Source organism: Phocoena sinus, chromosome 13 (genome assembly GCF_008692025.1).
Source record: "Phocoena sinus isolate mPhoSin1 chromosome 13, mPhoSin1.pri, whole genome shotgun sequence".
In the NCBI taxonomy this organism is placed as follows: domain Eukaryota; kingdom Metazoa; phylum Chordata; class Mammalia; order Artiodactyla; family Phocoenidae; genus Phocoena; species Phocoena sinus.
Genome location: NC_045775.1, coordinates 39,526,769 through 39,539,757, shown reverse-complemented (window position 1 = coordinate 39,539,757; position 12,989 = coordinate 39,526,769). Strand labels below are relative to the sequence as shown.

The window sequence follows — 12,989 nt, the reverse complement described above, 5'->3', positions numbered from 1 at the left end:
GGATAATGTTTTTATTGCTGTATTTGTAATGAAACAAATGTACTTTTAAAATACTTTCTGTACTGTTTCAAAGCTGTTTTTATGGTCAGGTTTCTAAGAATAAATGTAGTAGTTGTTGAGCACTGATCAGTTATTTGAAGATTTATGGTATATCTGATTTTCTTAAGGATACTGTAGTACGAGACCATTTTAAGATAGCTAGTTAATTGTTACTAGTTAATGAAATTTGCATTTACTGCTCTTTCTTCCCTCCCCCATTTCCACCTCAAAGAAAAGTAGGAGAAAGTCTAGAAAAATTTTGCCTACTGATTTCCATTACTTTCCAAATCAAGGCCAGTATTGGAAATAAGTTTAAATAAAGAAGTTTCTCTCTTTCTCTCCCTGCTCATCATCCCTTTCTTTCTTCTCCCTGAGCCTTGTTTTCTGGTGCTGCTGGTTGTGATTTGGTTTCCACAAGAAACCCACTTTTTAATATGCCATTGCATTTGATATTAAATACTATTTGTAGTTGAATCTTAATAGAAGTATTGCTATACATGGATTTGTGTATAATGGTACTCAGATAATGTCCATGTTAAGTATGACTGCCTGTATGAAGGCCAATGAAACATAGTTATCTATCTGATAAAATGAATATTAGTCCTATCTACTCAATACTAATGTCCTTTAAAAGTTCCCTCTCCAAAAAATGTACCCAATTTAAAAGCCGTAAAAAGGGCAGTACTGAATTATTAGTTTTAAGGCAGAGTATTTTTACTGATTAAAAAAGTAATTTTTAAATGTCCATTCTATCTGTCTGATAAAGGTAATATGCTTTAAAATATTTTCTTCGTAGCACCTGGAAAAGTAGCAGACAAAGTTATAATTGAAAACACTAGAGATTCAACCTTCGTTTTTATGGAAGGTTCCGAGGATGCTTATGTTGGATATATGACAATAAGGGTAAGGCATTTAAAAATTTTTAAGTATGTATGTGGAAATCATTAAGGCAGTGGTTGTTTATTTCAAACAAAATTTCTACTTTTCAGTTTAACCCTGATGACAAATCTGCTCAACACCACAATGCACACCACTGCTTAGAGATTACAGTAAATTGTAGCCCTATTATTGATCACTGTATCATCCGAAGTACATGTACAGGTTAGTGTTCCCGTTACGTCTTATTATAAAATGAGTCACTGTGTTGCCCAGTAGGTTTTTAAATAAATTATTTGTCTTACAGTTGGCTCTGCAGTATGTGTTAGTGGTCAAGGAGCATGTCCCACTATCAAGCACTGTAACATCAGTGACTGTGAAAATGTTGGACTTTATATAACAGATCATGCACAGGTATTTTTTAACTTTGTGGGGTTTTTTCTTTTTTCTTTTTTTAGCTCTACTAATGTTTATTTCTGGTTAATTGTTGTAGGGAATATACGAAGATAATGAAATTTCCAATAATGCTTTAGCTGGGATTTGGGTTAAAAATCATGGAAACCCAATTATTAGACGGAATCATATTCATCATGGACGTGACGTTGGTGTGTTCACATTTGATCATGGCATGGTAAGAACATTTATTCTTAATAGAAAAATTGACGTCACGTCAGTTAAAATTTCAAATAGGTGTCAGCATTTTATCATCACCAAAATGCTGAATTGAAAAGTGTAGGCTTAAAAGAGGATTTCAGCATTATATTCTAAAGTCAGTATGCAGTATGAATTCTATAAATTCTTGAATCTAACATTATATACATGTACGGAAGATGGAGTCCTTAGGGAATTGATGTGGTCTTTGAGGGGAGTAAGGTCTAATCCAGTAGTTCTCAAATGTAACTGTGCATAAAAACCACCCAGATACAATAAATCAGAATTTTTAAGGACGGGGCCCAGGATATGCGTTTTTTAATAAGCACCATAAGTGAGTTTAATGCAGGTTGTAGACTACACTTGGAGAGACAATAGTTTCATCATTAGTTTGACTTCATTTCATTCCTCTTAAATTTTTTTTTAACTGGTAGAACTTTAATAAGAAATACAGTGATGATAATACATCAGTTCTAAAATTCTTATGCAGTTAGGCATCTTTATATGGATAATATTGTGTTTTAGTTACTACTATGTCATTTTACACAATTTTGTAGAGACGACTTTTTTTGAGCTCTCTTAGGCCAAAAGTAATGTTCTTGGGTGCCTATTCAGGTATTCTTTTCATTTAATGTATAATTTTTATTTTTTTGCCGCTCTGCACAGCTTGTGGGATCTCAGTTACCCCACTAAGGACTGAACCCGAGCCCTCGGCAGTGAGAGCATAGTGTCCTAACCACTGGACCGCCAGGGAATTCCCTAATGTCTAATTTTTGTTGAAGTAATTTTCAAGTCCTAGTATAGCATTGGCAACATTTTTTATTAAGAAGTCAGAGCTAGGAGAGGAGGTTTGACGTGGTGACAAACAAGGGTATGGTGAAGTTTTATTGCTATTATATGATATTAATCACGCAACTTTGGAACATTGAATTGACATATACAAATTGTCAGCAAAAGAAATTTTGTATTTCCATTTTTTGCGTTTAAAACCCTAATGCAGAGCTCTTTTTTTTAAAACTGAGCTAGACCATGAGGAGTACCCTTTTATCAAGTTCTGATTAGTTTTAAATAATTTCAGACCGTCCAGCTTATTATATTCCTGGGGTAACCGTAACCTGAGAAAAACAGTTCACTTAAAACTCAGGCTATAGTTTGGGCCTGTAGATAAGAAAGCACAATGGAGATGACCACTTGCCCTTCTCCAGTTAGAATTTAAAAATTGACATTTTTTTTGCAAATTGTAGCTCTTTTTTCCAAGGAGTGGGGAAGAGGGGAGTTTGGGAATTGGGGAGTCTGGGCAAAGGTATGGAGGTTATCAAAACATAGGAGTCTTGAGAATTTGCCTCCCCACCCCTTTGAGGGCCGCCCGCATTGGCAGTAATTCTTTTTAAAAATTTTTTTTAATTTTTAATTAATTTATTTTTTGGTCACATTGTGCGGCATGCAGGATCTTATTTCCCCAACCAGGAATTGAACCTGTGCCCCCTGTGTTGGGAGCACAGAGTCTTAACCACTGGACCACCAGAGAAGTTCTGGCAATAATTCTTAAGTGGGGGCTTCCCTGGTGGCACAGTGGTTAAGAATCCACCTGCTAATGAAGGGGACACAGGTTCGAGCCCTGGTCGGGAAGATCCCACATGCTGCAAAGCAACTAAGCCTGTGCGCCACAACTACTGAGCCTGCACTCTAGAGCCTGTGCGCCACAATTACTGAAGCGCACGCGCCTAGAGCCCATGCTCTGCAACAAGAGAAGCCACTGCAATGAGAAGCCCGCGCACCGCAAAGAAGAGTAGCCCCTGCTCACCACAACTAGAGAAAGCCCGCGCACATCAATGAAGACCCAACGCAGCCAAAAATAATAAATAAATAAATTTATTAAAAATAATAATAATAATTAAGTGGAATTCTAAATGGAGCTCGTATTTTTGTAATGGAACTATACTATGCTAATATTTCTTGGCCTGTGTTGCCTTTAGACTTTGCCCCAGAGTTACCTACAATTCAAGTATCATATTTATGCATGCCTCTGGTCTCATTCACAAATGATTTGAGGTACCAAAATAACTTTAACCTGAGTAAATTTCCACATTTTTAAAAGACCTAATGCTGATGGTCAGTTACTAAAATTCATTATAGTAATTTACTCTTCACCCCCCCAATACAGTTTACTTTTTATAGATTTAGGTTTATAAATTTTATAACTTTTTTAAAAAGCAAATCTTAGCCAGTCCTGTAGATAGATAGATAGATATTAAGGATTGATGAAGAGATTTGTAAGGTATTATAGATTTATAAAGGAAGGATGGAAAAAAAGTGTATCTTGGGCCTCTCTCATCTGTTTTAGTATTGTGATACAATCCTTTAAAATCCTTTGGTAGAATGTTCTTTCATTCCAAGTATTCTTTGTGTCAGCTGCCCATGATTGGTAGGATGACATCACTAAGGTTAACCTTTTAAAGTTTGACTTTGTTTTTTATAGAATTTCAGAGGACATCAGAATAAACATTTAAACTAATTTCTGTACTGTTCTCTATCTTTATATATATTTATACTTATTGTTTGTTCTCTGAAATTGTCTTTCCTTTTCCTTGTCTATGACCTACTTAGAATTTAAACTCCTGTATTGGCAAGAATGAATCATGAAAGAATTTTTACTTTTTTTATTTTAAAGAAATTAATGTTTTTGTTAAAATATTACATGCCCAGTATAAAAGACATACCTAGAATTTTAAAGGGTATGACTAGAGTTTGTCATTGTTAACTGCATGTTTAAACTTTGAATACAGTATGAACTCCCCCTTTGAAAACTGATGAAAATACTTTATATTTCAACCCATTTCTACTCCATCATTTGTATTCTTATTTTTCTTTTGTAAAGCTTTATAACATATACATTCCTACAGTTATTGGTCTATATTTATATTTATTTACCTTCAGTCCTTTTATCACAGTTTTTCCATTCCTGAATTTTAAAATTTTGGTTCATTCTTGGTATGGCTATTTTGTCATCTAGCTGTTTTGATTTTATTTTTAAAAGAAAGGCTTATGGGTATTGTAGCTTGAATTCTTGCCACTTGAGAATGCCTACCGTTTACCTTTTAACTTGGCTGAGTATACAGTTTTTTATTATACTTTCTTGCCCTCAGAATTGTGTAGTCATTTTTATATTTCTAGGATTGAGTGTGACAGAAGTCTGAGATCGTTCTGGGTTTTTTTTCTTTCTGGATTTGCTTTTCTACTTCAGTATCCATATGTTGTTGTTAATGTTGTGTTGTTTTAATTTTGACTGTTTTTCTGTCCATATGTTCCTTTCTTTACAGACTTGGCTATTTTCTCTATTACTTACATTGCTCTGTATTGCTTTGTTCTTTTCCTTTAAATTTTGTGTGATTTCCTCAAATCTGTGTCTCTTACTATGTCTACATAGTTTTGTCTCTTTTCTGTTTTGTTTCCAATGTGGTTTTCATCTCTGATTTCTTTAATGTATTTTTGTTTTATGGACTCCTTCTAGCATATATAAAATTAGAGACAACAGTATAATGAATTCCCATGTATATCCATCCTCCACGTTCAAAAAGTTTCAGCTCATGGTCAGTTTTGTTTCATCTGTGCCTCCTCATACATTGCTTATTTTCTTCTTTACTCTGAATTATCTTGAAGCAAATCCCAGACATCATCATCTCATCTGTAAATATTTCAGCATATATGTCTTTCTTTAAAAGATGGGATTCCTTCTTTTTTTTTACATAACAATGCCAGTCTCACTGCTAAAAGTAATTTTTCTATCAGTGTTTACAGTTCCCCAATTCTTTGTTTTTTGTTTAATGTTCAATCTATTACAGTGTTATTTTCATAAAGTAAAATTAAAATATCATAGCAGTGCCAAATTGCTATGAAATTTTTGAGACATTTATTCTAAGTTTATGAGTTTAACTCATGATAGATTGACAGTTGACAGACTCTGTAGAAATATGGTTTTCCTCTCCTTTCATTTCACTTTACTTCGGATAGTCCCCCTTAGATAGGAAATACAAGTTTTAGATGACAGAAATTGCACATTAGTGTGTTTCTTCTTCAGATTTACTTCGTGTGCCTAAATTATTTTTATGAAAATATTACTATGGGAGTATTTCCTTCCTCTCCTGTGTTCTGTTCGGAACACTAGATCTCACTACTTTAGTAAAAGATCATTGGCTAGGCTTGCTTATTAGAACAGTTACTTGCGGGCTTCCCTCGTGGCGCAGTCGTTAAGAATCTGCCTGCCAGGGAGGGAGGGAGACGTAAGAGGGAAGAGATATGGGGACATATGTATATGTATAACTGATTCACTTTGTTATAAGGCAGAAACTAACACACCATTGTAAAGCAATTATACTCCAATAAAGATGTTAAAAAAAAAAAAAGGAATCTGCCTGCCAATGCAAGGGACACGGGTTCGAGTCCTGGTCTAGGAAGATCCCACATGCCGCAGAGCAACTAAGCCCGTGTGCCACAACTACTGAGCCTGCGCTCTAGAGCCCGCGAGCCACAACTACTGAAGCGCGTGCGCCTAGAGCTTGTGCACCGCAACGAAGAGTAGCCCCTGCTCTCCACAGCTAGAGAAAAGCCCATGCGTAGCAACGAAGATCCAACACAGCCAAAAATAAATAAATAAAATAAATTTATTTTAAAAAGAAAAAAGAACAGTTACTTGGGGAAACACCTTGCTTAAAGGTGTATGGTAACATTTGCTCTCAGCACCTTATTCTTCCTTATCCAGATATCACAGTATTTGGCAAGTGTTTGATTGATTATAGTTTGGGGTTGTAGACATTTATTTCGATGAAGGTAGCATATTTTTTTCTCTTTACTTTTCATTCTTTTTTTTTTGTTTTATTTGGAGAGTTTTAAGAGAAACTCTTGAATGCCTTTCACCCTATTTATATTTAATAGATATTTTTAATATTTAATAAAGATTATTTCACTTCAAAAAATTTTAATGAAAAAATACTTAATCTCACCTTTTATTTTTATATCAGTGTTAAGTTTGTAACTTGAGAGAATGATAATTTTCAAGGACTTATTGTAATGTATATGGCAGAGATTTAGAAATGCTTGTGCTGAAAAGTTAACAACCTCTTATTTTAAAATACAGAAGAAGCTCTTAGCAATCTGGTATCTTCTGGTAGGGAAATAAATCATTTTATAATATGGGGTAGTCCGGTAGAATGTCTGTGCCTTTGGAGTTCTATATTTGTGTTGGAGCTTTTGTGGTTTGCATCTTAAAAGGCAAAGTAGAGTTCTGTTTTCTACTTAACAGTCCTGTATTATTAGACCATTTTGCACTAAAGGCATTTCTTAACAAAACAGGTGCACTTCATTAAATGTGCTTTAAAGCAAAATTACATTAACTGAATCCTTTAATCCATAATAGATAGGTTTTCTTCTGATATTATAAAACTATAAGTCAATCAGTGGTTCCCTTTCTGAATGTAATAAAATCACCATTGTAGCAATGTAAGAGGCTTCTGGTTTTAAGAGCATGAAGGAAAAAATTTTTTTTCTTTTTGAGAAAATTTGGCTACTTTCTTTTCTTGAAAATTACCTTAAAACAAAAACTACAGATTAAAACTCCCATCTCTGATGGAACTAGGGGACAGTTTTAACCTCTAATCTAAATTACAGTATGGTAAAATGACCATGTGACTATGACCATAGCAACCAGTTCAGATTAGAGCAGATTTTATAATGGGGGCCTCTGGACAAGGGAAAATGAAGAGAGGGGGACTGCTGTTTGCCTTAGTAAACTTGTGGATCTATTTGACTCTCCTAGGTGTGCAAAATTGAAACCTAAAGAAAACAGAGAGGGCATTCCCTGGTGGTCCAGTGGTAAGGACTCTGCGCTTTCACTGCTGAGGGCGAGGGTTCAGTCCCTGGTCAGGGAACTAAGATCCTGCAAGCCGTGCAGTGTGGCCAAAAAAGAAAAAAAAGAAAGAAAACAGAAAGAGCATCCATGCATTTGAAAATTTTTTAGTAGGTATACTGTAGCAAAGTATACTTGCAGTACTATATGTTGAACTAGTATAGCCAGGACGTGACACTACCTGTTACTGCAGTCTTCATGGAAGCCCAGTAAATAGCATACCTTTTCCTGCCGCATTCTGAACAAATTAAGAAATCAAAGGGACTTCCCTGTGGCACAGTGGTTAAGAATTGGCCTGCCAATGCAGGGGACATGGGTTCGAGCCCTGGGCCAGGAAGATCCCACACGCCGTGGAGCAACTAAGCCTGTGTGCCACAACTACTGAGCTTGTGCTCTAGAGCCCACGAGCCACAACTGCTGAGCCTGTGTACCGCAACTGCTGAAGCCCGTGAGCCTAGAGCCTGTCCTCTGCAACAAGAGAAGCCATGACAGTGAGAAGCCCGTGCACCGCAATGAAGAGTAGCCCCTGCTCGCCGCAAATAGAGAAAGCCCGCGTGTAGCAGTGAAGATCGAACACAGCCAAAAATAAATTAATAAAATAAATTAATTTTTTTAAAAATCCCAACTGGATTTCTTAAAAAAAAAAATCAAAGCCATGAAGTAGCATGAAGAGGCTGAAATATCAACTTCATTACTCTTAGAGGTTAAATCAGAAGATACAACATAGAATGAGAACCAAATAAGCCTGTGTTTAACTGAATCCCAAAATGAAATAGGCTTATTTCACAGGCAGTATTCATGGGGTAGTAACAGAAGGCATGTTCCCTAAGGTCAGCTCATTTCCATGAGGAAAAGGGTGAAGCTGAACTGAGCATACTCAGTTTATTCTTTCCCAAGTTTACCATTCAGACATGTCATGCAACTCCTGGCAGAGAGAGACAAGTTGCACTCTCTTCTCAATGATGAAAATACCAGAAATGTTGAATTGTTCCAGTCTGACATTAAGCTCTTTCAATCTAGCCTCTTTTAGAATTTGTTTTTCTTTCTTTGATGCTCAGTTTTGCCATAGTAGTCTATATACATACACGTGGTGTCCATCCATTTTTATGTGGTATAAAATCAAAGAAGAAAAAACTTTTTTTATATTTTAAGAAGCCATTTTTGATGCAATCCCCCAATTTTTTTTAAAAGAATAAGATTATAACCTATATGTTAACAGGTGAGTTATAAGTGATTTGTACTTTATTTGTGGAAAATGAAACCTGAAAACTACTTCTAAATGTTATTCTCAGAGGACCATTTTCTTAAAGAGTTAATTATGTCGTGTATTAGAATACTCAGAATTACATCCTGTTTTAACCTCTACTGAATTTGGCAAAAAGCCCTACTTTGAGTGCTTACAATGTGTAAAGTTTTATATAGATGCTCCAGAAGTTAGTGTAGTCCTTTCTCTTCAGGAGCTTATGATCAGGTAAAAATGGGTATGGCAAATACAGTATAAGGCAGTACCTGGAAGTAGCATAAGAAAATACTGCTAAAGGGAATTTAAAGAGAGAACACATTCACTTTTTGAGGGGAGATAGACAAGGAGGATGAAATGGCTTTTAGAAGTGCCATCTTATAACTATCTCATTTTTTCCTCTAACCTTCAGTCTGATTGAGTCTTAGAATTTAGGATATCAGTATTACAGTAACGTTTATCCTCACTAGAAAATAAGTAAATTTATCTGTTATAGAAAATTTAAGAAGTTTAGAGAAGTATAAAGGATACAGTAAGCATCCATAATACCGCTACTCATTTAATCACGCTCATATTCTTGTTTCATCCTTCAAGTTGTTTTTCTTCAAATACAATTGACATCATACTGAATGTAGTCTATCTTGAAGTATATACTGTTCTTTTCATTTAACATGATAGTACGTGTAACATGAACATAAGCCTTCACAACATTTTATTGAGCTAGTTCCCTATTGGGCTAAGATGAACATTATTTTGTGTGTCTTTTTCTGTAGTCTCTGATTATGTCCTTGGGTCAACTTTTTAGAAGTTGATTTCTTGGGGCATTTTTAAGGCTATGAGAGTTTATTTTCTTTAGTACTTAAATAAACTTTTTGTTGAAGGATATATATTCTTACTGGTAATGGTATTTATGTACATTTATCGAATAAATCTTTCCCTATTTTTCTTTCCTGGGTTTGAATATACTCACATTAATTAGAGAATTTATAGTTCTCTGTTTTACTAAAACATTTAAAAAATGTATCATTTGAAATTTAGTATATATCTGTCTGTTTCATTCTTAACTCTTGAACATTTCTGATAATTTTGAGGTATACATTAAAAAGACTTTTTAATGTCATTTCTTTTTGGAAAGTAGCTTTACCTACACGTTTAATTTCTGTATTTTCCAGGGTTACTTTGAAAGTTGCAACATACACAGAAACAGGATAGCAGGCTTTGAAGTAAAAGCTTATGCTAACCCCACAGTGGTTCGATGTGAAATTCATCATGGGCAGACTGGAGGAATATATGTTCATGAAAAAGGAAGAGGACAGTTCATTGAAAATAAAATCTATGCAAACAACTTTGCAGGTGTATGGATTACCTCAAATAGTGACCCAACAATAAGGTATTTATATATAATTATGGATGGAAATTATGTTTTCACTTTATGTTTCATGCTATAAGAAAAGTTAAGGTACTTAGCTTTAACTCTGTTTTTCCTAGACACCTGACTACTCTAAAATAGATTTTCCTAGTAAAAGTCTGTGCATCTGAATGAGCATAGCTATTGCATTTATTTTGGGGTGTTCTGTTTGTTTTTTATTCATGATGTAAGCCATGTAAGATACTTCTTATGAAAAATTGAAAATGCTGTGATTTTTATTTTAAATTCATCAGACTGCATTATAGATGAGTAAATAGGGCTGTGATCTTCCCTTGAAATCTGAATGACCTTTTTTTTTCCCCCCCTGAGAGTCAGCAGATAGAATATCCCAGGAAATTAATTATCTCAAAGATACTTAGACCAAGAATAACAGAGAGTCAAAACTTCAAGCTGTCACCTTTCTTTAATAGTTCCTACCACTTCCTCTGGCCACAGTAAGGAAACAAACAGATCCAGTCTTGAAGGCATTGGCTAAGACTGTAGAACAGAGCTATTATAATTTAATCAAAGACCATGAATTATTTTTGTCACATTTTTTTCTACTAGCTTTATAAAAGTTGATTATGTGATTGCCATCTTAATTACTATTCAGCAAATGTTTATAGATGAGCTAAGAAAAGTTCTTTCAAATGGATTAGCTTTTTTTTTTTTTTAATCTTAATAGGTTTTGGGTTTTTTTGTTGTTGTTTTTGTTTTGTTTTTTTGACCGCGCAGCTTGTGGGATCCTAGTTCCCTGACCAGGGATTGGATCCAGACCCCCTGCAGTGGAAGCACGGAGTCCTAACCACTGGACCACCAGGGAACTCCCTGGATTAGCTCTTTTGAGGTGATTTTTTTTTTTTTTTTTGCCAACGTTGGGGGAAGATGTGGAATCTTTTTTTAAATTTATTTTTATTTTTGGCTGTGCTGGGTCTTCGTTTCTGTGCGAGGGCTTTCTCTAGTTGCAGCAAGCGGGGGCCATTCTTCATCGCGGTGTGCGGGCCTCTATCGCGGCCTCTCTTGTTGCGGAGCACAGGCTCCAGACGTGCAGGCTCAGTAGTTGTGGCTCACAGGCCTAGTTGCTCCGTGGCATGTGGGATCTTCCCAGACCAGGGCTCGAACCTGTGTCCCCTGCATTGGCAGGCAGATTCTCAACCACTGCACCATCAGGGAAGCCCGAGGTGAATTTTTAAGAATGCTATTTCGTCTCAAATACTAGGTGGCTTTTCCAAAGATTTAAGTCTTAGAAAGAACTGGAAGGGAAATCACCTACTCCCTCATTTCATAGATTAAGAAACTGAGGCCCATAGAAGTTAAATAATTTTCTAAGGTCACATAAACATGAGTGGCCTTACGATTATTGTATAAAACAAGCAAGTTTTCTGAATAGATGCTTTTTTGTGTTTTGGGTTTTTTTCCACATAATTATAGGGGCAATTCTATATTTAATGGAAATCAAGGTGGAGTTTACATCTTTGGTGATGGACGAGGCCTTATTGAAGGAAATGACATTTATGGTAAGCATGTCGTTTTCTATAAAATTTTAGAGCTTGGCCTGTGTTCCTGACATTAGCAAAAGGACCACTTGGAAACGTTCTGAGTAGGAGAACTGATCCAGTTTCTTTAAATTCTCAATAAAGATTATTCTGTGACATTTATTCACTTAACAGACATTTACTGAGTACCTTCTAAGTACTAAGCAGTATTCTACATAACAGGGATAAAAATAAAACTTAAGACCCTAGTCTCACAGGGTATCTATAATTCTCTTATATTCACTCCATTGTTTAACAGTTAATAAATTATTTCTGTGACAGTTTTATACACTTCGGTACTAATTAGAAAGGGAAAACCCTTATTCCTCATTAAAACTTCTGAGGTATTAATTCAGGAAACAATTATTAGGTATCTATGTGCTAGATACCGAAATGTTCCTGGGCTTCCTCTTTTGCTGACACTTACTGGATAATACTTACATAAAGCTTACTCAGTGCCAGGCACTTTTTTGAGCACCTTTCCTGAATTCAGTCATGTAATATTTACACCAACCCTGTGAAGTAGACACTATTAAATATCCCCACTTACTGATCAGGAAAACAAAGGCACCAAGAGGTTAAGCAGCTTATTCAAAGTTACTTAACAGCCTGGCTCTAGAGTCTTTGGTCTTAACCACTATACCTATACTGCCTACAGTCCTTCTGCATCTTCTTTACACTCCTAGTTCCCTTAGTTTTGTCTTGGAATGCTCATGGATCATAAGTATCTTTCTGAATATGACATGTTTCACAGAATTGTGCTCTTACTGTGTTCCATTAGGCTCCGTATGTTGATATTGTAACTTTTATTTTTAAATAGGCAATGCATTAGCAGGAATTCAGATTAGGACAAACAGTTGTCCAATTGTTCGACATAACAAAATTCATGATGGCCAGCATGGTGGAATTTATGTGGTAAGTTAATGAATACAGTTCTAGAATCTCATTCATCAAAATCAGGGTAGAAAAGGGGGTGAGGGCAGAATTATGTCTGCCTTTAGGTAGGCCATATTCAACTTTTTCTCTCTGCCAGTGTGTGAATGACTTAAAAGCTTCTAATTATAATTGGCAATATGGGCTGAACTCGTAACAACAACTGCTTGGCAGTCTGAGTTATATTTGTTACACTGGGATTTTGCCAATGTGACTACCATAAGAGTCTCTGAAATTTTCCAGAAGTATTAAGTAAAATCATAATATCACTGAGTATTAATAATACTAGACTTGAATATTTTTATCCTCTGAAAAAGCCAAACATTTGAATTTATATTGAAACATAATTTAAGCATCTTGCAAAGTTTAAAAACCTATGTGTTAGTCCTATGTCTCCTGTCATCA

General features: G+C 35.4%; 1 protein-coding gene across 1 annotated transcript in view; it reads left to right on the top strand.

Annotated features, from left to right (window-relative positions):
* Positions 1 to 12,989, top strand: part of FBXO11 (F-box protein 11) — a 100,001-nt gene that overhangs the window by 78,755 nt on the left and 8,257 nt on the right. Inside the window, exons 8-14 of the mRNA XM_032653396.1 lie at positions 836 to 942; positions 1,029 to 1,140; positions 1,223 to 1,329; positions 1,409 to 1,546; positions 9,881 to 10,098; positions 11,548 to 11,633; positions 12,472 to 12,566. Of these exons, the coding sequence (XP_032509287.1) occupies positions 836 to 942; positions 1,029 to 1,140; positions 1,223 to 1,329; positions 1,409 to 1,546; positions 9,881 to 10,098; positions 11,548 to 11,633; positions 12,472 to 12,566 (863 nt within the window). The remainder of the gene's footprint in view (positions 1 to 835; positions 943 to 1,028; positions 1,141 to 1,222; positions 1,330 to 1,408; positions 1,547 to 9,880; positions 10,099 to 11,547; positions 11,634 to 12,471; positions 12,567 to 12,989) is intronic.